We start from the raw sequence: 25011 nt of genomic DNA on the forward strand, positions 1-25011 counted from the left end.
GTGCATCTCAAGATAAGTATAAAGAATCCGACCTGAGCCTGAAGATCTGTATCGGCATCGACGCGATCCTAACTGCTGGTATTGGTTTGTGTTTCGTTAGATGTGGTTGTGTTCTGACCCTCAGGGCCGTCGTATGAGAGGGCACCAATCCTCAACAGGTAGTGTTGAATGGATCCATTTGTTTTCTTCTGTACCTGCAGGAAAGATGAACTTTTGATCCCTGACCAAAACATGAAAAGCCAATAAATAAAGCCAAACAACATCTGAACTTGATGACGTTATATTTTCATGAATACAGGCTTTGTCCGAAGCTAACATGACAACAGTGTAAAGTGTTTTCATGCACTCATGGTAGGTTTTGCCTGAAGCTGAAGTGCAGTATAGATGGACCCATTTCCAGAACACATACCATCACACACTGGTGAGAGCTATGCTTCAAAGACTTCCTCAGCAGTGCTATAAATAGCACCTGTGCACACTTGGAGAAGCATTGTGGGTGAAAAGGGGGGTAGGGGGACCAAAAGTTTCTTCTCCTGCATTAGCAACAATGAGAAGTGCCCAACAATTTAGCCTTAATAAAGACAGAGGGACTTGCTGTGCATAAAATAATGAAGCAGCACTAATATTTTGGATGATGATCTCTTAAAATAGCTTTTAGAGGGTACAGATACATTAAATATGATAATATGTCAACAAAAGTGCAGTGTTGTCAGCATTGCATCACCATTGACAACTGCAGTTGTTCATTCATTCTTTCTTTTCGGCTGTAAGTGATGGAGCTTTGTCTAGCTGAGAAATTATACATTTCAAAGGGCCTGCAGCATTTTTAAAAAATTGTTTTATTATTCTCATGTTGGGTTAACCAAGGCCAGTGCATGTGTACAGATCAACATGATGAAACAACAGGCGAGTACATTTTGTGACATACTGCGAGCGTCCCTTGGCCGCCGTTATGAACCAAGATCTGAGCTCTCAAACGTCCAGAGCCGAGCAGATCTCTCCTGACAGGACAAGGCTGAAAAATGAACAGGTGATGGGGGTGAAGGTTATGAACTCTGGGTTACAACCATATGCAACCAAATCTCTGAACCAGAATAGTATGAGTGATACGCAGGGACCATCCGTCACCGAGTCACGCTGGGGCTCATTAATCAGACGGACAGACAGACGGAGAGAACGCTTTAGGACGAGTCAACGAGAGGACGACATTTAACTATTAATGATGATTTACTGTGAGCCAGCATATGGTCCCACTGTCATTCCATATCGAGGCCGTTTGTTGCTGCTGTGACTCCAGTGAGCGGTAAGGTTGTAACTGTCCATCATACAGGCTGCTTTTCAGGTCAGGATATGACCTACATAATGTAGAAGAGGAGGGACCTTTAGTGTAGTAAAAAAGATTTGTGCGTGTCTGTCGCCAATACACTAAAACTTCCTCCAGTGAAAGCTAGCATAAGATTTGTTATGTTCTGACTACATGTTGTACACATTATTTACATGAAAACTTCTTCTTATCAAAAAGGTGATTTATAATGCATGTATATCCTGCTTCTTACATTTGGGTTTATAACGACTATGCAAGGATTTTTTCCTAAACCGTACGTACTGACTGTAGGTTGGGGCAACAGCTGAGGTGAGTTTTTCTGGACACAGATCTGGAACATAACAGGGACTGTAGGTATTTATTGTTTGTTGGTGGATAGGGAAGTCAGCTGTTGTGAAGGGCAAAGAATTTCCAGACCTGTGGGTGAAGCCGCTCTCACAACAACCACGACACCTAAAGTAAGCAATTATTGAGTCAAAGCTGCCTTGTTGACCTTTCTTTGAGAGATTTAAAGACCTATAATTGATTGAGTCCCTAGTAACAGAGGATAGTAGTTTCATCAACATGGCAACAACAAGAGAAGGAGGAGAAGACTTTCAGAGAGAAGAGGACTCTATCCTAAAGCACCATGAATATTTAACTTGCATTATTATTCTTTCATTTTAAGTGCAAGCTGTTACGACCTAACCAAAGGCTCCATAACATAATAAAGAATCAGAGTACTTGCAAAAAACCCACAAAACAACCCATTTCAAAAGCAAACCTAAACAAATACTGATGGGCCGGCCGAACCAAACAAAAGCAGGAAGACACTCAGACAAGCAAACAAAGGGCTGTAGGATCTGGTGTCTTTCCTTCTTCCCTAAACCTAACCAGAACTAAACCCTAGTAAAGAAACAAAACCAATAACTAGACTACCGGTCCCATCAGAAAATAAATAAAGAATGCAAGAAGCAGTACTCAAATTAACAAAGGAGTAGCTCCAGCTACTCCTGCTGCTGCTGTGAAGAGAAGAGAGGAAGAGAGCGTAATGTTTTCTGCCCCTCCTTTTTATGGTCTCTCCTCCAAATCAGGTGGATCACCAACACCTGAAAGAATTAGAAGGGTGAGTACAGACATTAACACCAATAGCCAGCAGGGGGAGTGCATGTAACACAAGCCTCAAGAAGTTCTGCAGTGCCTAGAATTAGAAAAACCTCCAGGTTCTTAGCAAGTGAAGACTAGCAAGGCCACCCAAAACCTCTACCAGCACAAGACCCAGGTCAGAGTTTGGAGTTGGCAGGCAGCTGGAGACAACCCCAGAGCCCCACTGTAAGCCATTGTGATGCCGCTTCCCTCCTGCCCTTTGGAGAAGTTGCCCTTTGAACCCACAGAGGCCTACCTTCAATCTGCCATAATACACAATGATATCACCAAAGCCTTACCTTGTGAAGGTCAGGCTGGTAGCCTTGTTACACAAAACACAAACCTTTAACCTTTCCCATCAAGATTGATGGGCAAATTATCTGATTGTGTTACGCTCATAGCTCATGCTCTGTCTCTTGGTGGACTCTAGTTCTACAATCTAGGTTGCGCTGTTTGGGTCCAGTTGATGTGCCAAGGAAAGCCATCCACCTTGGCACAAAGATCTTGGCCCTCCATTGGCTCCAGGGAAAAACAGCAAAACACGCGCCTGCCCAGTTAGCCCCTCAACCTGTTGCACTAATGCCCACTGTAAGGAGACGATGTTACGCCATCAACAGCAGCAGGGATGCGCAGGACAACAGCAACTGGTATTGTCCGGCCCTGCTGCCTCACCATCAACAGCACCACCAACATAGCTTGCAGTGGTGTCTCTTGCACATCCGGCTGCTCCACAGACTTGTTACCTGCAAGCCGACCCACCCTCGCCTTCCCCAGCCACTGATTTAAGTTATTCAGGACTTGTAGCAGCATAGCAGTTGAACATTGGACCAACTGCATGCCCAGCAGCAAAAAGGCTCCAAGAGTTCATCTTTGCCACCCTTGATCAGAAGTATACCCACACAGACTTGGTGCAGCACAACATGAGACTTGCATAGCCGCACCCATATGGCTGCTTCATCACTAGCAGCTGGCACTGGTCACTTGAGAGGCTGTAGACCAGATGATTCAGGAAATGGCTGCCATAGGAGTGAAAGAGCCATCCAACAGTCCTTGGGCTGTTCCTGTCGTCTTGGTAAGGAAGAAGAGTGGAACCTAGCGACTCTGTGTGTAGCCTATCGAAGCCTACCCCCTCCCCCACATAGATGATGCCCTGGACTGCCAGCGTGGCTACTGCCAGGTGGAGCTGGCACCGGAGGCCAGGCTGAAGACACCCTTCACCATTGAGCAAGGTATCAGGCAGTTCTGCCTGAGGCCCTATAGGCTCTGCAACATTTGATGTCTTGACAACCTGCTGGTCTATACCACACATTTGCAACAAGCCCCAGATAACCTTTGCTGGGTCTTTCTTGCCATCCAAGGGGCGAGATCGAGCCTCAAGTCTAGGATGTGTGACCTCAGTGTGAAGTAAAGTTCCTTGCCATGTGGTGGGGACTGAGGGCGTCTCAACTGATCCTGTCCAGGGGAAGAAATGGCCAGTGCCCTGTAACAAGGAGTTGTGCAGTTTCCTCGGATTTATCTCCTTCTATAAACTATTTGTGACTTTGCTTCCATTGTCAGCCCCCTTTATCAAATCACTGACATGGTTATGAGATCAACTTGGACGACAAATGTGTTGCTACCAATGCCCCTGTGTAACCCTAGCCCTTAATGGAGCCTTAACTGCACTTCATTGTTGACACTATTGCCAGTGATGAGGGAGTGGCCACAGTCCTGTCCCAAAAATGAGGAGGGGAGAGAGAGTGGTGGCCAACTTCAGTCTGCCATTGAGTTGTCCTGAGCGTAATTGCTGTGTGACTTGCCATGAGTTATTGGTAGTGACCCTAGAACCTCCACTACTTCCACCCCAACAACATTTTATACGGACTGACCAAGCCTTACATACCTGGCTGTTCAGCTTGAAGTAGCTTGAAGGTCAGATGGCAAGGTGGATTGAATCCCTAAACAGCTTTGAATTTAAGATCCAGCAACGAACAGGAGAACTACACACAAATGTTATGCCTTATCTTAGTGCCCCTTGGAGGGGTTGGTCTGCAGGCATTGTCAGTGCCAAGAGGAAGCAGGCAAGCCAATTTACCCAGTGGCTGCTATGCGGGAAGCTAGCATGACGGAGTAGGTGCTGATGGCTCCTTGCAAGAGTGGGACAGTGGGGTCACTCTGGGAAAAGCCTTCCTTTGCAGGATGTCCCAGCACTGGCACCAGAGGTCGAGGCTTATATCTCCCAGTAGATCAGCCTGGCTTGGGTGCTATATCCGGCCTAGTGTTCACCACACTTTGGGAAGATCTTGCAGCAGCTTCTGGTATCCCAGGTCTAGCATCAGAAGGTGTTGCAGGCTGGTCCCCACCACTGAGGCTGATAATTCTTTGAAATAGATTACTTCATGATGTGGCCTGAGGCATACACTGTATCCGACCAGAGTACAACAACAACAGCTGCGGTTGTGTGAGATGTTTTGCTTTGGTGTACCCGAGGAGCTGCACAGTGACAATGGGTGGAATATTAGGCTCAACTTTTCATTGAGGTGTACCTGCAGATGGGGGTGAAAAGGGCCAGGATGTCACCACTTCCCCTTCAGAGATAAGTTGGTGGAGCACTTTAAACGGACACCCGCCATCCAGCAAGCCATGGTTATCTCGCATAATAAGCATGACTGGGATTCCCACTAGCGTATGGTCCTTCAGGCATACCAGTCAGCCGTGCAGGAGAGTATTGGATGTACACAAACTGCTCCTGTGTCTGGGCAGTAACTGCAGACCAAGTCATGCCAAGTGCTGGACTGAATCCCTTGTTAAAGTCTGATAATTATCCAAACATGCAGGTTACTTGTTCTGTTCTAAGTTCTAGTCAGTTATCTCTCTGTTTGGAGTATGATTGTGTTTTAGTGGGTAGTTATCATTTCAGCGTTGGTCCGTAATTTTGAACAGAACTGAGGGGACTGTTGCGTTTCTTGACCACAGCTGTATTTTACAGTTGAGTTTTTGAGTTACGTCCCTGTACTTGGTGTCAATAAATAGATGGACATTCCAGAGAGTGGATTCTTCTCTCTGTGCTGATCACCTAATTGAAGTAGTATTCACAGAAAGACAGCATAATTAGGCTTCCATTAAACAGGCTCTGTACCAAAGCCATTAAGAGGAGAACTATAAAACGTCTCTCTCTCTCTCAGTTCTTCCCTGCTGAGCATGTGAATGTCAACAGTCTCTTCTCGTGACAGCAGGAAAAGGTACGCAAGGGGACATTGTCTGAAAAATCAGCTGCGGATGGGGACGTTCTCTAATATGGACAAACAGATGCCCTCCAGGCATTGCTGCGATATGTCCCAAAAATAGGACAGATGTGATGTAAGAGTGACCTTTACCTTTCGCTATTAACAACCAAACTAATAACAAAAAGACAAATAAAAACAGGTCTTATTGACAGATAGCCCACAGGGCTGAAGCTTATGCCCCTAAAAGAATAAATACACAGGTACCACTTAACGTTTCATGAGTCATATTTTAATGTATGTTGATGTGTGTGGTTCTAAAGTGCTTCAAAATGAGCCAAACCTTTTTACTGATAGAATCATTACTCTTTATTTGGGTATCTTAGCATGGAAATTTTAAAAAACTCATAATCAAGCAGGCTAACAGAAATATCTTTGCTCCACATATATTTTAAAACAAGTCACAGACTTTAAAAGCTGTAGGCTACATATAAGAACTTGTTTAACCACACATTAATGCAGTAGCTTGAGCAATATCCATGTCTATTGTTTACACTCTGGTGCTTAACGGCAAAACTCACAGCATGCCAGGGGGATGATTATTTCAAATCAGCTGATCTTCTTTCTCCTGCCCTCTCCGTTAGTTTATCTTCCAACCGACAATAAACCACAAATGTATTTGGGCTATAAATAAAGTCTTAAGTGCCATTTTCCAAAAGCTTTCCCAGAGTGGATGCTGTCAGGAAATTACTGAGGGTTTGTTCGGTCTCAACATTTCCGCAAATTAATCCTTGAAAACCAAACTTTTTCTTTTTATATGATTTATAATCTTTTAGATATGATCAAATAATAAAGTTAACTAAGCATGCAATCAACTGAGAGACTACAACACAGGATCATGTGCAGTCTGCAATAAAGCAGTTGTTCTGCAGCATGGGGAACAGTCGTTCTACAATAGACAGACCATGGTCAGAGGTGGTAGTTTTATATAATGGACACAGAGTCATATGATCAGCTGCTCCGCTCTCCTGTTGAAACTCAGCACTTTTTCCATTAGCGCTTCAGGTACTGACCTCAGTCACTGATGGGGCTTTGGATTTAAGAAGTGACAACATATCAAAGATGAATTGGATGTATTTTGATATATATTTATATATTTTTTAACATAATTCATGTAAACAGTGGTACATTTGTCCTTTAAGATCAATGTTATAATGCTTATTTTCAATGAGTTATCTACAACTCACCTCAACAACTTATGTCGATTAACCCACTAATTACACAATTAAATACATTTCCGATGGCCTTATAAAAATTACTACTTAAGAAAATAACAGCAAAACATTCCAAGCAAATTGCAAAACAATAAGCATAAAGAGAATTGCACTTGCACATAAAGAGCTTCTAAAATACTTTTTCCTGACAAAAGGTAGAGATAAAGCTTTATAAATCTGGATTTGGCCCCTGGAGACAACAAGCTGTAGCTGAAGCGGTTACCTTTATACCTATGGTATTGACAAATCCATGGAGATCTGGCCGAGATACAGGCATATCTTTATGTGAATCTCAAACAAGTGTGCAAATGATTCACTGCAGGTACGAGCAAAAAGGAAGGAAAAGAGGCAGTAAGCGCACAGGTGAAAAGAAAACTGAAATACTGTCAGTCAAGTCTGGCTTTCGGTTGCGAGCAGTGTAAGATGCAATCATTGACGGCTAGCGTAAAGTGACGAAACCTGTACTATGCTACACATGCTCTAAAGTTTAATGTTACAGACATTGTAAGGTATATATAACTCAGTCATATACTTTATGTCAAAAAAATATCCCTTTTCTTCCTTTTTTTGTTTTACACAAATTGGACCCTGAGTTTTGATAAAACAAAAATGTCCTTCAGAAGGTTTTAAGTCGAGACCCCTAGCTCATATCTTACATCTTCAACACAAGCCTCATAAATACAATAATCAGACGACTATTGAACTTACCTATATGTACAAAATTCTGCACTTATACTAGAGCATAACATCCTACATATACAGTAAGACAGACATGAGCAAACAGTACATCAACCAACTGCACTGTGAAGGTCACACACACAGCACGTTGTCAGAAGCGGACGAGGAGTTTTCCCTACAGCAGCAGTGTGGAGTTCAAACTATTCATGAAGTCATGCTATAATATCGTTACAGCGACAGACGGAGACGGATGGATGTGCTGTGGCAGTACGGCTTCCTCTCTTTGTGTTATTGCAAATGTCATAGTCAATGCCATAATTGAATCTTGTGGCTCTCGATAAAATGTGCCTGACATCCTCATTCAGATGTAATCTCTGAAATCAGTTCCAGGGACGACACTGCCGCTTGTCTTTACTCCCTGCACTGCTGTTCGCTCTGGGCCTGTATCACCTGAAAAGCTGGTGTTTCTCACAATAAATTCACAGAATAACATTTAATGTTGCCCAAGAACAGGAGACAACGAAATCACGGGACACGTCAGCATTTACAGATTAGTTTCACTACAGCGGTGACGAGTTGTCTAACAGAGAAAATACATCAAGATATCCAGAAGGTCGTCTGTGGACTCTTGGTCACCTTATCTAAGGTCATCTTATGAACCTCAGAATGACATCAGAGACGGCGGGAGGGACAAACTCTTGTTTCTAAATATATCAGGCAGTACTGAAAGTCCCTTATACAATAAAAAACTGTACTGTATGTGCTCTATGGCATGTCGGGAGAACATAGCTTGAACTAAACTTCTACCAAGCTGAGTTTACATGTTGAAAATTCATCAATCAGATTTGGGGAAGCCTATGAAGGGTCTGCAATGGGGCTTAGAGTTAAAATGCACTGAAGGTCAGTGGACTGTTTTTAATAGTGTTTACTTTGTCTTAAAGACGTTATTCCTTATTTGTATCATCAGCTAAGTTTAAATCATTGTCTGCCTGACCTTAAGCTCCTCACACACTCACGCACAAACCTGTTGCATCACAGATTAAAACCTGATGTCTCCTCCACTTCAACAGTACTCTTACTGCCTGCATAACCCAGAACCGGCTGCCCTATCCAAGCGGGGGAAAGGAAACTCGTGGTCACTTCTGGGTGTGAATCAGAACTGAAGAATTAACTCTCTGATGTTTCCTTTCACTTGTTTGCCTTCAGCTTCAGCTGGGCAACCTTAGCTTGCGCCAGTTTAGTGTGAACGTCCACCGGCCTGTCAAAGAAGCAGACTATGGCCGGCTCGTTGAGCAGAGAAGCCAGGACCTGCTCGAATGAAAACGACCACTCCATCTCCGTGAGGTCGGGCCCGCCGTCCTGACTGTTGCGGGATGTGTTGGAGCCTTCTGGGCTGGTAGAAGCGTCTTCAGTTGGAGACTCCTCCACAGAAGATGCAGCGCTGTTGGCAGGCTTTGTGGATTCGGGCGGGCTGCTCGGCTCCTGCAGCCTCCGTCCCACCTCTTCCATCCTCAGGAGGAGGCTGGTCACATGGGCCACGGCTCGGTACAGACACTCCTCCTCTGGATCGCCATGAAATATGTTGTACAGAGTCTTGGAGAACTGGATAAACTGAGTCTGAAATACAAAAATAGTATTGTAGATTGTTTTACTGTGAAAATATAAAGTTCAATTCTACGTTTTTGCCAGAATAGAAGTAAAAAAGTTCTCTTCAGTCATCCAACACATCATGGATTTGATTACCTGATTAATTCTTGGTAGGTCTTTGATGGTTTCCTCTTTCTTAAGTATTTCATTTTGCCATTGTTTCAGGTAAGCCTGCAGATCCACTTTCCCCCTGCCTGTAAATTCAACACAAAAACTCTGCACCATCACACAAGACAAAGACATCAACAGACTTTGTTAGAGCTGTTTGTGATACATTTAAGTGAACAACTACCTCTTTCAGGACTTTTCCTTATCACACCGTCTTCAGGAAGATCAAATGCTGCAACATAAAAGCAGCGTGTGAACACGTTGTAAAGATGAGCGCTTCAATGACAATCACAGATTTTAAGGAAATCAGACACGCAGCAAGAAGGAAAGGATAAAAGTTCAATCAGAGTTTTTAAAAGGAGAAGAAAGAGAAAAGAGGCTAACCAGCGAGTCTAGTCAAGTGAGAGGAGTCTTCAGTCAGAGGGATAAAGTGCTGGATTCTTTGCTCCTTTAAGTGCAAAGGACTGCCTGTGAAAGCTAAAAGATACTGACTGTGAGTGCACTAAGAGGGAAGATGAAGAGACAGAGGATCTGCATGAGCAGAGGAGGAGACATTTGTTAAAAGGATTTAATTAGAGAAACAGTTATTTCTTATTAGAAATACATTGAAAATAAACTGGCAAGTCATTGTCACGTACAGAATTATTACATAAAACACATTAAATGAATTCAACATCCTTCTGTGCAAACGAGCACTGTCAAGTAAATTAAGGCATTTGATGTATAATCATTCCTGCATGTATGTTATGTGAGATGTGCTTTTTATCTACGCTCCAACCCCCGACAGTGAGTGTGTGCGTGGTCGAGTGCAAACATGCGTGCCGATGTGCACCGCAGGATTAAACAATTACCCTCACGAGCCAGCAGTGTCATTATATCTGCCCGACAGCTTTGTGCTGCTTTAGCGGCTCGGCCTGAGGATCACCATGTGGTTTGGTCTCTCGGCGAGTCTGTGCCATAAAATTTGTTTCTGAAATTTTGGGTCCAAACAGAGCGATACCTAATAAATGTGATGACCTTTCCTCAACGTCCAGACTTGGCATTTAATCCTAATATCTAAAATATAACTTTAAAAAGACCAAGATACGTTTAACTGCATTGGTCTGATTGCTATGTGCTAACACGCTTCACACGTGTTTAACTGCTAACAGACTGTGCATCCTAACTTGTAGCAACCCTTCCTGAAATGCAGACTAGAAAGAAGCTCTCAGTATCCAACCTGTCATACAGTGAGTTAAACAGGACATCGCAGCTTAATTAAAGGGCACATTAGATATTTTTCTGTCTCTTCATCCAGTCACCACACAGATGCTGCCGCTGAGTAGCACCTCCCTTCTGCTGATGTGAGCGAGTCCAGCTGCTGCTCTGTGTGCGTGGACTGAAAAACCTGCAGACTCTCAGCTCTAAATAGCCCGTGATTTCATTGGCTTGATCAATGGGGCGTTTGGCCCAGTTCCGTGGTCAGACTTTGATGTGGGCTCTCACTTAATCTACGCGAGCTCGGGGCTGCCCCACTGTGAAATTGCCAAGTTTGAGGTCTCCGGTTTATTTTTCATCTTACTCTGCACACTTTCCAAAAGTGTACGACTCTGCTTGAGAGTTTGAGTCGTGACAGTGATGACGAAGCATCATAAAAAAAAGAAGTACAGTTGTAGTTGTTGATTGCAGTCCGTGCTGATATCTGTTGATTTGTTTCGACTGAATTCTTATACACAAAAAGCAAACAAAAGAAAAGTCAATGAGCATCCGCCCCATCATTTACAGCGCACTGGAGTATTACTCTCCAAGTAATATGATATCACAAAGTGCAGCTCTTATTATAGAGTCTTTGGAGCCCTGACATCATTCTTGTCAGGGCACAGGCGACTGTGGGCTCACTACGTAGGGCTTGGAAAAAAACATTGCAGCCTTATAGTGCACATATAGTGCAAGACTTTTCCTTGACCCTGATGGAAAATGGCCTGAGGTCAAGGAAAAATGTGATGGACTATTTATACGGAGGACAGCCACGTTGCTAGGAGAATCCACCTGCACAATAGGCTGTGACAGCAGATGTTATCGATGTGGGTGCGCTGTGGTGACACTTAAGATGCTCTATTACAGAGGTCACACATTACAAGCTACCATAAAAGGTTATACACTTCCTGTCTTTTAAGCAGGCGTGGCCCCCTTTCCCCCCTCCAATAAAGTGAATTAATTAAAACATGATCAGTATTATTAAGCATGCAACCATAAAAGTTAATTCATGGTTACACATGAGGGTCCCTTAAAATTTCTGTGCATCCAGTAAACAAACCACGCTAGCAGCACTGACATTTCAGCAGCAACAGAGAAAAGAGGCATCTGATGCCAGGTCTTACAACAGAAGAGATGTGTGTTGTCTCTCTTGAGTGTGTTGTAGAAAAAGATGTCTCAACAAAGTTAATTTTGTTTTGATTTGTTCGTCTAAAAAAATCAATTTAGTGCCAGAATGTTAAGAAGATACGTGGCTTTTGCTAAATGGGTCCAATAAATAGTTTGTTAACTACGGGAGGAAAGTCTCTTAAGGGGCAGAGACAGTGGCAAAACATTCTTACTGGGCAGGCCAAATAAAAGGTGCCTGCTTGGTATGGATACAACTTCATTACCAAAGTTGGAATTGAAATAAAAAAGAATATCAGCTATAAAAACAGTTTCACACTGAGGATGTTTCCTCATGCCCACCCCCTGTCCTCTCATATTTATCCACATAAATCCTAAAAAGTGAACTTTATGAAAATAATAGTTAAATTTATGATCATTTGTTGTTGTGAACAGTAGAACATGTGTGTCGCTTTAAATGTTGCTTCTGCGAGGAACTGTGGGACTTTCTTTTGCTAGAGAATTGTTGTATTCCTTGTGCTATGAGAAACAGGAAAGGAAGCACTGAAGCTCCTTCCTTTGGCATTTAGACGATTTAACCAGCTCTTATAAAGGCTGCCTCTTCCGGGTCATTTCACCCAGTTAGGAACCCTCCTAAGCAAACAAGACTCATGGACCGCAGCCTGGAACTGGGTCTCTACTATCTTGTTTGTACTGTGGGACCGTAATGGGACCTGTCCTTGGTGCTGAAGCATTACGAGCTCTCCATGAGGCATAAAACAAGCTTTGCTGCTTGATGTTCAGTGGCCTGGCACATCACAAACTGTGACTCAGTTCGACTAGTCAGATGTCGGTTGTAATCTGAGCAGTTCTTCCTCCTCACAGATCCTCTTTATGGAGAAACGAGCTCACTGCAAAATGCCCTCGCAGCTCCTCACACCCACAGTTGCCATGGCAAAGTTCATTCACCCGACAAAAACTACATGGACTATTCTTACCCCTGCCTTTAAGCAGGCACGGCCACGTCACGCAGACAGGAGACACGTATTCAAGGACAGCTTAGTGTCCCAGGCGATGTGCTCACTCGACAAACGCTGCGTTATGGACTGGATTATTGAAATGACGACTCATACAGGCTGCGATGTCACTCCATCTGACGTTGTGTCGTGCATAAGGCTGCTCCTGCATGTCTGCTGCGGTTGAGTTATTGTTGCGGTCATGTGACGGCTTTAGGCAGAATTTGGAAACCGTTAAGAATCTAGCCTGGAAACATTTACAGCACTTGAACTTTGACCCTGCAGGCATGTGTTATCACTGCAGACATGGGTGATCAGGGGGTTGAAGCACGGATTTTTGTGTAGCTTACAAGAGACAGGCTGATGTGACTGAGACACAACGATGGGTTAGAGGTTAAGGATGACACATGTTGATCATTTCAAAAAGAAAATGTGTCATTGTCAGTTGTATATCACTCACCTGGTGGCAGATGCAGCTTGAAGAGGAACTTCAGCTTGTTTGTGAAAGATCCACAGTACAAAGTATCTGCAGCAGAAGCAGTTTGACGTTAAGGCAGCGTGGAAACTGAGGTTAAGCTGCATCAGTGTAGAGCAGAGAACGAGTGGACTTACCGAGGGCATAGCAGAACTCTTTAAAGTTGACGAGGCCGTCCTGGTTCTCGTCTATCAGGCGGAATATCCACAGGGAGAGGGTGCTCTTGGTGGTGCAGAAAGCCCAGGGCTCGAGCAGGGAGAAGAGCACGCTGAACTGTTGGAAACCCAGCTGGTACTGCTCCAGATAGGCCAGGCTGGGGTCGTGATGCAGCAGCGCTGGACTCTTCATCGTCCAGTAGCAGCTGAGGAAATGCTGCCTCTGAAAAAAGGAAAAAAACATGTTTATTTCTATTTTTTGTATTATGATTGTTGGAATTTAAAGATCCTGTGTCACATCTTTTACTCACTTTGAACAAGTTATAAAGCTCATCCAGCTGTGGAGAGCCGAATCTGACTTCTTGGGACACCACTCGAATCTGGAAATAGGTTTGAATTCATCTTTAATAACTCAGAAACAACACGATTACACCAACTACACGTTAACGCAATGTCCACTTACAACATTTTGTTTGGTTGTGTCCTCCAGCGTCTGGATAACGTGCAGTTTGTTTCTTCTCCGTGAACTCTCGACCTCCTCTGTCCGGATATTTCCATATTTCTAAAACAAAGTGCAATAATTGGTTAAATCATCCGTTAAATCAGAATGAAACTAACAAAGAGGAATCATGCAGTACCTCGTAGGCTTCTCGGATCAGTTCGCTGATATCCACATTGCAGTGGGATGTTTTATCGTTGTTGCCCACGGGAGCTTGTTGCACTGTGGGAGGCAGCGGACTGTCTTTGTTTGTCACGCTGTCAAAGAATCTGAAAAGAAAGAACATAAAGCATTCATCGATTATATAGTAATTATGTCTACAACACATCAGTCCTGCTTTGTTTGTGTTCACACAGACTTGTTGAGGATGGTGACGGCCTCCGCGTCGTCGTGGCAGGTGATCAGCGCCTCCATGTTGTAGTCCAGCACGGCCAGGCCGAGCTGCAGAATGGCTTTGATGCCGTCGTAGAAGAAGCAGTCCACCACGTTCACGGCGCTCTCTATGGGCAGGACACTGATGAAGAGCGTGAGGAACCAGGACAGGGACACGGACGAGAAGAAGCTCAGGTCTGTCATGTGCTCCACCAGCTGAGGGAGGTTTTCTCGAATCAGATCCTCGAACACCGCCTGGTCGACCAAAGCGCCTGAAGAACAATCAAATCATTGAAATTTAAAGTCCCAAAATGTCCAGCAAAGACAGTGTGAGAATGGCATCTTCTGCTTCGCTTCTTACCAATGATTCTGCGGTTAAAGTAATCCGGCAACATCCTCTCACAGACGGCCACGAGGAGCCAGAAAGCCTCCTCTTCTTTGGCGTAGAGCAGGAGGACGGAGGTGAGTATGTTCATGGCCTTAACAGGAACACAATTTAAAAAAACAGACCATTTCAGTGACAAGTAAAAGGTTAACTGCAGAGCGAAGGCTTGTTTAAAGGTGTTTGTGTTCTCAAGATGTGTTTTTTAGAGACACAGTGCCTTTATAAAAATGTTTTCACTGGTTTTATATCACTTGTGGCCTTTTCTGAGCTCCAGAGCCTTTAAAAAAAACTTGCTGTCTTTGTGTTCCTCTGCAGAGCATGTTATTGTCAGTAGAGTAGACCCTTCTCACAACAGCAGAACGAACAGATAAGTGAGAGGTTGGTCGAGGGGAGATTTACCACTAATCAATAACGGAAGGAGGAACTCTTGGATTTAAAATTTACGAGAATGAGCATACGTGATGTCAAAGTGACCTTGAACTCTGACCTTCAACAACCGATATCTGATCAAGTCATCCTTGAGTCCAGGGGGACGTTTGTCCCAAATGTAAAGATAATCCATCGTGTCATTCTTCAGATATTAGACTCACAGGAGTAGGACAGAAATTACATCCAAAAGTTTTCTAGGGCATTATGATGTCACCACAGACTGTATAAAAAGATGGACGACATGACAGCTCCCTAAAAGTGAAGCCAAAACATTTGGAGCGCACTCTGCTGACTGGCTGCAGTATAGGTCTTAAAGCCCGCCTCCTCCATGTTAACAGATGGGACATGAGTCAAACTATAAAATCAAAATACACGCCAAATAAATGTTCCTCAAACATGGTTTCTGTCATTATAGTTAGTTATTATCATGCTGATTTACGTCCAACATTTTTCTGACAAGTTTATTTTTAAGTTGTTATTTGATGCTGTCAAAAAGATGATTGACAGCTCTGTTGACAAATACGGCCGTTTCTGACTATTTATTAATAAAACACACACGTTTTGATGCATCTACCATGGAGACTGATGATGAAGGTGGAGGGAGAGTTGGCAAAGCAGTATGGGGGGAAAAAAGACAGGAAAAGAAAAAGCAAGAGCAATTTGTCGCAGGAGTCAGACGAAGGGAGGAAGTAGCGGGGAAAATTCAAAGATGATGAGGATGGAAGGGGACCAGCCAGAGGAGTTTAAAGTTATTTTCAAACCAAAGGACGGTCAGGCCGGTTTCGGCTCCTTTAACCCGATTCGGTTGGCTAGGGCACTGAGGGAAGAGCTGGGTGAGATCATTAATGCAAGGATGCTGGCGGATGGGAAACTCCTTGCCTGACAATAATTAATCAGATCAGAAATACTTTATTAAACCTTGGGGGGAAATTAGTATTAGTATTAGTATTAGTAGTTACCGTATACTAATAAAAATGAGGATTTGATGAAAAATGTCCCACCACTGCACATAAATAGAGTAAAAAGATATAGATAGATATAATATTGTGATTTTCAGTCCATAATAATACTATATAATAAATGCAAAGGCTTTCATCAGTGGGCCATATGCTCAATCGCCATTGTGTTACCTCATTCGGTGATAGATGACGTAACAGGCATTTATTTAAATGAAAAACTTTGAGATTGTCACTTTAAGTGTGCGTTTTGGTTAGCAGAAGTGGCTACGGCGGCTCCACCTGCAGATCTCTACGGCACAGCTCTGGCTTCAAATGACGTCACCATCGCAAGATGGCAGCGCTTATAAACAGCTCTATTTTGGTATCAATTCCTTTCAATGAGAGTAAATGGAGACACGTTGTCCATCTATATATACAGTCATTGGAGGTCACAATGAAGTTGACCTTAGAATTTTTTCTATTATGGGTACTTCATGCATCTGGTCACAACTGTATGAGGCATGACAGTAAAGAATAACAAAGAATAAAAAAAGAATCTCACTTCAATTTCAACTTGAAATGAGGAAACAAATTGGACACTTCCTGGTAATTGTGTTTTTTGTGCGTATTTTCATATTCATCATATATTTTTGTGTGAGAACGCCTTGCTACAGATTATGACAGCCACATACTAATGACTTATTCTGTATTTTGCTTGGAGCCTCTAAGAGATTAAAAACAAGCATAAGAAATCAAAGTACCTGGCAGTATCCAATTTTGGGGTTCCTGTATGCATAGGCAGTGAGGACTCTGCGGAGAGCAGATATTCCTGTGTCACTCTGAAAGGCGGGGTGCTCTGGCAGTGAGCGGTGCAAGTCTCTCTCGATTTCATCTGTAGCCAAAGTGCTGGTGCCCAGGGATTGCTCAACCAGCTCGCTGTAATAGCCGGGGTGAGTGGCCATGTCGTTCACAGCTCCTACATAGGCAGAACCACAGGCAGTCAAAATCTCACGCTGCTGAGATCCTACACCAGCCATGTTGTGTTTAAATATTTATGTTGAGCGAGGGCTTGAGTACTTAACGCTGTCAATCACGCAGGGCTGACAGGTGTTGACAAATTACAGACACTGCAGATCAGGTACTGCACGTGTGACGTCTGCTGAATCCGTACCTGAGAACAGCATCCACAGCTCTCCTCTCAAGGCCTCTGGAACACCACGGACGATCAGGTCTCGTGTCTTCCTGGTGAAGAACATGCTCGTGCCTCGTCCGTATTCAGAGAAATGTATGTTCCAAGACTGTTCCTTCATCTTTTCTTTCAGCTGTCAAACACACAGAGCGCACACAGCACAGCGTGAAAGTACATGATCTGCAAAGCTTTGAAAACTGCATGTATGTCTAAACAGATGCATTCTTTATTTTTGTTCATGTCCACCCCTGAACTGCTTCGACACCCACCCGCACACCTCCATCCTCCAGAGCACAGTAAGGCTCTGCTGCATTACTATAACATCAAGGTAATCCAGTTAGCTTTTGTCAGAGTGTTTCTTGTTTTTCCCACTAAAAAGATATTATTTTCCATTTGGATGAAAGTAATGTTTACCATTTTGGGGTCAAGGTTTTCAACATCCTGCGGGTGGAAAACAGTCATGAGAGCCTCCGTGCTTACAGCCTTGCTGCTGTCTTTCTGCCCCACCATCAGGGTTACGTCCTCGGGGTTGTCCTCAAAGTGGTTGATGAGGGACTGGCACTCGCCTCGAATGGCCTTCAGTAAAAAAAAAAACACGTTTTTTTTAGGGAAAACTACGAAATAAACAGCAAACTATAAGAAAAGAGTGAAACAACAGGTAATCACGTTACCTCCGTTGAGGCAGAGTGCTGAGGGCTGGGGCTAATGCCACACCTGCTGCGGATCGTGTTGGCGAGCCGCTGGTAGTCTCGCACTTCAGAGAAACGCAGCGCCCTCTTTCCACGCACACACACCGTTAAAGCTCTGCTGCTGGAGTCTGGCTTCTCAACATTCACAACCTGAAAGAGTCCAAACATTGGCAGACAGGACAGTTATTCTGCTATTCATCAGCATTCACGGTGCTGCTTGTGATGGTATTAAATTGGAAGTATTTTTACACCACATTTGTCCCGCTTCACCTCTCGCATTGGAATGATGATATGACACTGGCTGCCATCTTGGCTGGCGAAACACAGGTAGTTTTCAGACAGGCAGATCTTGCCAAGCGTGTTGAAATGGCTGAAGGGAACCCAGAGGAAGCTCTCGTGCACCTCCAGCAGATTCTCCTCTTTGGGAAGCCTGAAAAACGTCCGGAACTGCTCGCTCTTTGCATGAGCTTCTAGGCCTCTGTGGGGGGGAAGCAAAGGAAGTCATGAGCAGAAAATCACGTTGAAGCTTTTCAAGAACATCCTAAAAGCAGCCTCCAGACTAACAAGCACAGCAGTCAGCTGTCAGCAGTCAGCAGACAGCTCCTGACAGACGGATATGTCACTTTACATATCCATCTTTTAGGCACATGAACATTCGGTTATTTCTTTGCCCTCTTCAGCTCATTGCAAATATCTATTCTGTAAATCATAGTGAGAATAGGTCTATTATTTAGCTCAAGGTTAGTTTGTAAATTGTTCTGATGTGCAACCTTAAATGACAGAACTAAGAATTTAAATGTCGAAATAAATTAACATCCAACTAAAGCTGGAAGTTGTAGTCAAAGTGATCAAAGCAAACAACTACACTAGGTTGATTTTAAAGCACCTGGCACTGTTATTGTAATGTGTGACCTGCCCTGCCACTCCAAACAAATTAAAACAACACAAATGCTTCCTGACTCAAGTCAGACTTAATGTTTACTCTTGTTCTTCAAGCTGTCAGCAGGCACTAACAGGATCAGACAGACAGTACCTCTTGGTAATTTGCAGGGGGTCGGAGAGCGCCGGCTCTCTCTGGAAGGCCTCTTTATCGAAAAGGCGCTTGATGGAGTAGTCGGCCAGCTGCTCCATGATGACGAACGTTTCATTAAGGTGCAGCAGCATTGAGAAGTAGTGATCCTCCCCATGAGCTAAGACATGGACGCTCTCGGTGAGAATAACGTTGGCGGTTTTCTCAAGCCTCCAGATCTCGTCCCAGGAGATGACCAGTTTCACTGCAGAGTCACAACGACACGTGAGAATTAAATCAGAAATAAAAGCGTACAGCTGCAAAGACAAGAACGAATGACTGGGTGAATAGGTGTGATAAAAACCTGAAAATGTTCATAGCAACATAAAATTTCTGAAGCTGTCACTCAGTGTCATGAAATTCAGAGTTATCCATTATCCACGCAGCTTCAGGTCTGCCTACACTGTGGGCAGCACTTTTTGACTATTATCAGAGCTGTCACTGCCTGAAGCTATTTTATAATGAAAACATATTCAGGGAATAATAATAATGTTTCTTTCAGGCCACTGAAGCCCACTACAGTGGCTGTTAAGAGCTGCCAGGGAAAGGGTCTTTGTTCCCACCGATCAGCATTATCAAGACCAATGCTCATTCAATAAACTGGCACAGAAAAGACTCACCCTCAGATCCCAGCAGGTACGAATAGAAGCACAGGAAGTTAGTGCTGAGGTAGAGCCAGCCCTGGCACGGCACTTTGCCTTTCCAGTAGCTGCATGAGTAATATGTGACCAGCTTTTCCTCTGAGGGCAGCTCAAACCACTTCTCAAACCGCAGAAGTGCTTCCCGGAACTTCTCCGGATCTTCCTCCAGCACCAGGGACGACTTTCCTTCCTCGGCGATGAGACCCTAACACATCAAATATGGAGGGTTACTGCAGACCAGGGTCGATAACCGGACAACCATCAACTTTAAAGCAGTTTGAATCACTATCATCAATAATCAACACATGGAAAATGAAAGGCACTGCTCTTGGTGTACACTTATCGCAAAGTGGCTCCAAATAATCAGGTTAAAGTCAAGATTTACAAGAATTAAGAGGCCGTTATCACATTCAGCACTACAATCACATCCCTGCTGAGAGATTATCCTGCTAACATATTAGCAGTGCGGGATGTTCTGAGTCCCTGTAAGATCTTACTCTAATCTTGCCCTGCACAAAGCTGGTGATGTCTTCACTGGAGTCAAAGACCGAGAGCGTCCTCATGATGTTCTGCTGCAGCCAGTCCCAGTGCTGGAAGATCTCCTCTTTGGTGACACCTGAGCCAACATCAAGGACACAAGAAAGGTTACAAAAAGTTAAATATTATGTTGGGATGGTTTTTAAATCTGAAGAAAATTATAATTTCATAGCTTAAAAAAGTGACAACAGAAACAACATTCACAGATTTGGTATTATTGGATTTTGAACTTGGGCTTCAGTACATTACAGATGACGTTAATATGTAATTTCAACATTTAATTTATAAAGCAACATCTTTGCTTTATAACGCCTTATAACTATATATACTATTGATCCGTTGGCTATAATAAGATGTTGACATACCGCATGCTATCGACCAATACACCTGCGAGTCAGGTGTGTGGTGCAGAATGCGATAAGGAGCAACTTTGGATGTGGAGTCCAGCACAGTGTCCAGAGTTCCCACAAGGAGCCCTGTAACACACAGCACGATGATGTTTTTCAACCAAAACTGTGTAAACACTTAACAGACAAATATGATGTTCAAGGGCTACACAATATCATCATTGCATCAATTTAAAACTATCTTAATTATTTTAGATTTGTGAGGCTGTGTACCAAACAAACATGTTCTTAAATCTGTATAACAAGTTCTGTACAGCTCTGCAGCACTGCAGTGCTTCATTATAATGCTGCTGTCACATTTTAGCTTTGTCCAAACATCACAGCTGCTGAGAGCCATTTAGGTGCTGCACTTGACCATGAAGACACAGTGCCACACGTCATAGCTTGTAAACCACGTGCACGAGAGCTGAACTGTTACTGTCAGACAACACAAGCTATCAGCATGTCAGAGAACTACTTTAACGGCCAGTTTCTACCAGAGATAAAAAGGTTTATTGACAAATTATATGTTGTTGCTCTGTCTCAGTGCAGCTTATCTTTTTGGAATAATTACCCCAGAACTTAAATATAATCATAATAAAATCTTATTGCATTTATCCACTTGTCTTCTTAAAGGCTCAGTTTTTCTGTTTGGCTATATATAAACATGTTATTATGGGTTCTTTACTCTGTAGGTTTGCATCCCAGCACGCAACAGCTTTTGTGACAGCCGGCATCTTCGTGCAATACAAAGTCAGTGAAGAGCCATAAATGGCTTTGTCATCCTGTGTGGGCGGGACTTAATTGTGCTCTGTTTCTATTGCAGTAACGATGATATTCAGATTCATTGTGCGGCCTTCATAACCAAGAAACTGAGAACATAAATAAATGATCTTTTATCAAGGCCTAATCCCTATGCTTGTTAAATGACACAGCTGTTTAACTGCTGTGTTTGTGGATAAACGTCTATTTGAAAGCATCATAAAATACAACTACCTCATGCTAATTTATCTAGTGTTACTCTGTGTATCACCTATCCTTACCATAACTAGTCTTTTATTCGAACATAAATCATTGACAGCCTTTATATTCGTTCTGACATTGTATCCCACCGCTCCACGTCAGAGCCGTGCAACTAAAATTAGCCAAATCTGTTACCTTTACCACTTCTCTGTGACGTGCCCTCCATGAATAATTAACAAGGTCGCTGTGAAACCTCCCTCGCGCACTGCATCATCAGCATTACACCGGCCTGCCTGTCTGCTGAACCTGGCTCAGCCCCTCCACATGTTGTAACGCTGAGCTGCCAAGTCGTGTAGGATTCACAGGATCAAACACAGTTCAGATAATTTATGTTCTCATCAGAGCAGAACAACAGCCCACAGGAGAGGATGGACTTAAACACATAAAAAGATCCTTGACAGAAAAGGCTCTAGAGCTGGAGAGGGCTTGGAGTGCAGCGTGCTGTATGTTCAATCAGGTGGTATTTAACCTCCACTATCATTACACCAGCCACACAGGACAGCAGGCCTTTGTCTTCAGCTGGAACACCCTTCATTATCATTCATTATCTATTAATTATTGCTGTCTCTCTGTGGCGTGTAGCTCACAATCAATGGTGGGATTACAGGCACTGCTTCTCTGCTGTTGGGTTTTTTCAAAGATTCACAATAACAAAGGCTGTGATGCAATGAGGTTTATACAACAGCTTGATCCTGAGTCACAAATTCAGTATGAGATTATTAGGAATTGACGACCTGAGCGTGCAATTGATCCATGATTAAATAAAGGGCTGCTATTGTTCAGAGGTCACACATTAGTGCTTTGTTGTAACCACTGTTAAGCTAATTGTTTGGGCATGCAACACTTTGTCCTAAAACCTGGAGCCAATTTAAGCTGTCACCCTGCAGGGGTTATGTAGCTTTATACTAGGAAATTATACAACCATGGAAGACAGTTACATTTACATTAAGATATAAAATTGCAACAGGCTCTTTTGTTTGACTTTAACTTGAAATTCAGTTTAGGAAAAAAAACTGTCAAACAATATTTTTTGTGAGTTAATATTAAATGTAGCTGGCTGATTTAAACGAGCCAAGGATTAATCTCTTATCGATCGTAGGTCACTGACACAAATTGAATCTCAATCAGACAGACTTTGTGAGCTCACCAAATATTGTATGTTTGAACAAAGAATCCTTACTATATTATGACGCTTTTGTTTCACATCCCTACTATATGTGGTTACATTACCATAGCAAGAAAACGAAGAGTAGTAGTAGTAGAAGTAGTAGAACAACATTGAAAAATGATAGTTATAAACCAGTCCTTTTTGCTTCATTTTTTGTAAGTATTTGCTGCTCCTTTCAACTTTAAATCACTGAAAATTAGGAGCTTTAAATTGATTGACAGATTAATCAATACCAAAAACAATCACTATTCTAGAAAACCAATTGTCAAGGTTTTCTCTCCAAGGTTAAAATATTACATCCAATTTCAGCAAAGCTTTGCCATAACCTAAATTACAGTGTGACTGACAGCTCGCCTGAGCATCAGCGTCACCATAAAGTAGCTGACACATTTATTGCTCGGGCTGCATCAGTCCCTGACATTGCAGTGAGGTTATAAATTCAAGGGTTTCTGTTATATTTCAAGCCTCGAGGGGAAAGCGGAGCAAATATTCACACACTGGCCCAGGGGGGGGCAGTGAGTCTACAAAACAGCGACATAATTTTAGTCTGCTTTTGTCAGCTTGTGTTGTTACTTGTGGCTAAATCCAAAACAACAACGGCTGAAAGTTTTAAGGCCCATGTGCAGCAATAACATACACTCTTTCGAAATGTAACGTTGTTGTCTATGTAATAACAAACAACTCAATATATTGACACGTACTATCAAAGAGACTTTCAGTCCTGCTGCCTGCTGTGTCAACACTAGAAACCAGCTGTTCAGCACACACACTGACTCATGTAATTCTGACACTTGTACCTGTTGCTATGAGGATATTTTCGAGTAGACGATAACGCTACACAGCAGCACCCGCCCTGTGCATGGAGGACAGCACGCTAGCTCAGCAAAGGTAAGGCGAGTTAACCCGTTAATTGCTAATTTGTTTTAATGTGGCTTTAGCGAGGTTGCAGCAGCTCTCCTGCACGCGCGAGGAGGTGAAAACATAACCGTTAACATTACCTGTCAAACCGCCTCCACCTTCTCCGTACCCCCGTCTCCTTTGCAGCACGAAATACTCATTATCCTTCTCGGTGACCCATAACTTGAAGGCGTTTTTCAGCAGAATCTCGTCAGGTTTGAGCCACATGTTTGAAATGTCATGGAGTTATCTGTCAAATCCCGCTGACATGTCTCAGTTATCTGTAACGTAGCCCGACATCAAACCCGTGGACATTTGTTTAGTGTCCGAATCCCTCCCTTCCCACGTCGACAAGAAATGCTGCCAGAGCTGCAAGGCATTCTGGGATTGTAGTTTTAGACGAGAAGGCGGTCCTCCCTGTTTCCAGCCGTTTCATGAATGAAATGAGGGGAAAAGTATTAAAAAATTGGTTCATTTATTTTATCCATAAATATTATATGACTATTAAATAACTGTTTAAAAAAATTAAGATACATAAATGCAAATACATTGCTGTAGTGATCAAGTGTTTAATCCCAAAATATTAAAAAAACTGTCTTTGTTTAAAGTGCTGCTAAAAGCAAACCACAGCTGTTCTAATTTTTAGCTTATTGTATTTGAACATTTTTATTTGTATTGGTGTATAGAATTTGAGTATTGGTATATTTTTGTATTTTATGTATTTAATTGTAATATTGTTTTTCTATCAGGCACTTCTCTTTTGCATTAAGCCATGCACTTTATATTTTCACTTATACTTGAGTTGTTTTTTGCATTTCTTTAATTTGTACTGTATTTTTGGAGCTATCTGCCACTTTAATTGCCTTCGGTGTTAATAAAGATCTATCTTATCTTATCTTAATTGTATCTTCATATCCGTTGTTGTGGTTTTATGATACTGAAAGTTGTGTTCTTTTTATTATACTGTACATGTAAAGGCCCAATGAGGAACAAGTGGGCAAAATTAGCTAGAAACTCTCTGTGCAACACATAAGTTTCATGCTCTGTATTAGAACTATATGTTAAATTGCATTGTCCCTAACAAATAAATTAAATGAATAAATCCAAACCATTTCCTCCCATTGCCTAAATATACAGAGGCAGAAAGTGGAAAAATAAAGGAAAATATACATTTAAAAATTTAAAAATGTAGTTTAGACCTAAAATAACCTAAAATGTGCAATGTGTTTTATTTTACTTTTGATAGTGATGGCTTTGTTTCAGCTCAAATGTGTGTTATTTTTATACATATAACGTGTAACACTGTTAGCTTTTAGTCCCGTGTTCTTGGTTTTGAACTCATCTTAACTTCTTTATCTTCCAATAAAAAACTGTAACTGCGTATTTACACTTTCTTCACTTCCAAACTTCCACAAATTGCCTCAATGTTGGAGAATAGTGTTTT

At 42.7% G+C, this 25011-nt stretch overlaps 1 protein-coding gene across 2 annotated transcripts; it reads right to left on the minus strand.

The window, feature by feature from the left end:
* Window positions 1-8509: 8509 nt before the first annotated feature.
* On the minus strand, window positions 8510-23879 carry tbc1d8b (TBC1 domain family member 8B). 2 transcript variants are annotated; one of them, XM_069669924.1, is made up of 21 exons: window positions 23669-23879; window positions 20459-20569; window positions 20054-20172; window positions 19536-19761; window positions 18880-19120; window positions 18117-18324; window positions 17829-17996; window positions 17572-17733; window positions 17140-17290; window positions 16730-16944; window positions 14578-14695; window positions 14203-14488; window positions 13984-14113; window positions 13809-13907; window positions 13657-13725; window positions 13328-13568; window positions 13176-13241; window positions 9744-9836; window positions 9544-9591; window positions 9348-9445; window positions 8510-9221 (listed from the first exon to the last, which is right to left on the minus strand). In XM_069669924.1, exons 1-21 carry the CDS (start codon window positions 23793-23795, stop codon window positions 8793-8795), a joined length of 3405 nt encoding a protein of 1134 aa, XP_069526025.1. In that variant the 5' UTR covers window positions 23796-23879; the 3' UTR covers window positions 8510-8792. The 2 variants fall into 2 exon arrangements, with proteins under 2 accessions (XP_069526025.1, XP_069526033.1); XM_069669932.1 differs by lacking the exon at window positions 9744-9836.
* Window positions 23880-25011: the final 1132 nt, after the last annotated feature.

This window comes from Semicossyphus pulcher, unplaced genomic scaffold (assembly GCF_022749685.1).
Source record: "Semicossyphus pulcher isolate SPU_LCO1_2020_fin unplaced genomic scaffold, fSemPul1.0.p SCAF_10, whole genome shotgun sequence".
Classification (NCBI taxonomy): Eukaryota; Metazoa; Chordata; class Actinopteri; order Labriformes; family Labridae; genus Semicossyphus; species Semicossyphus pulcher.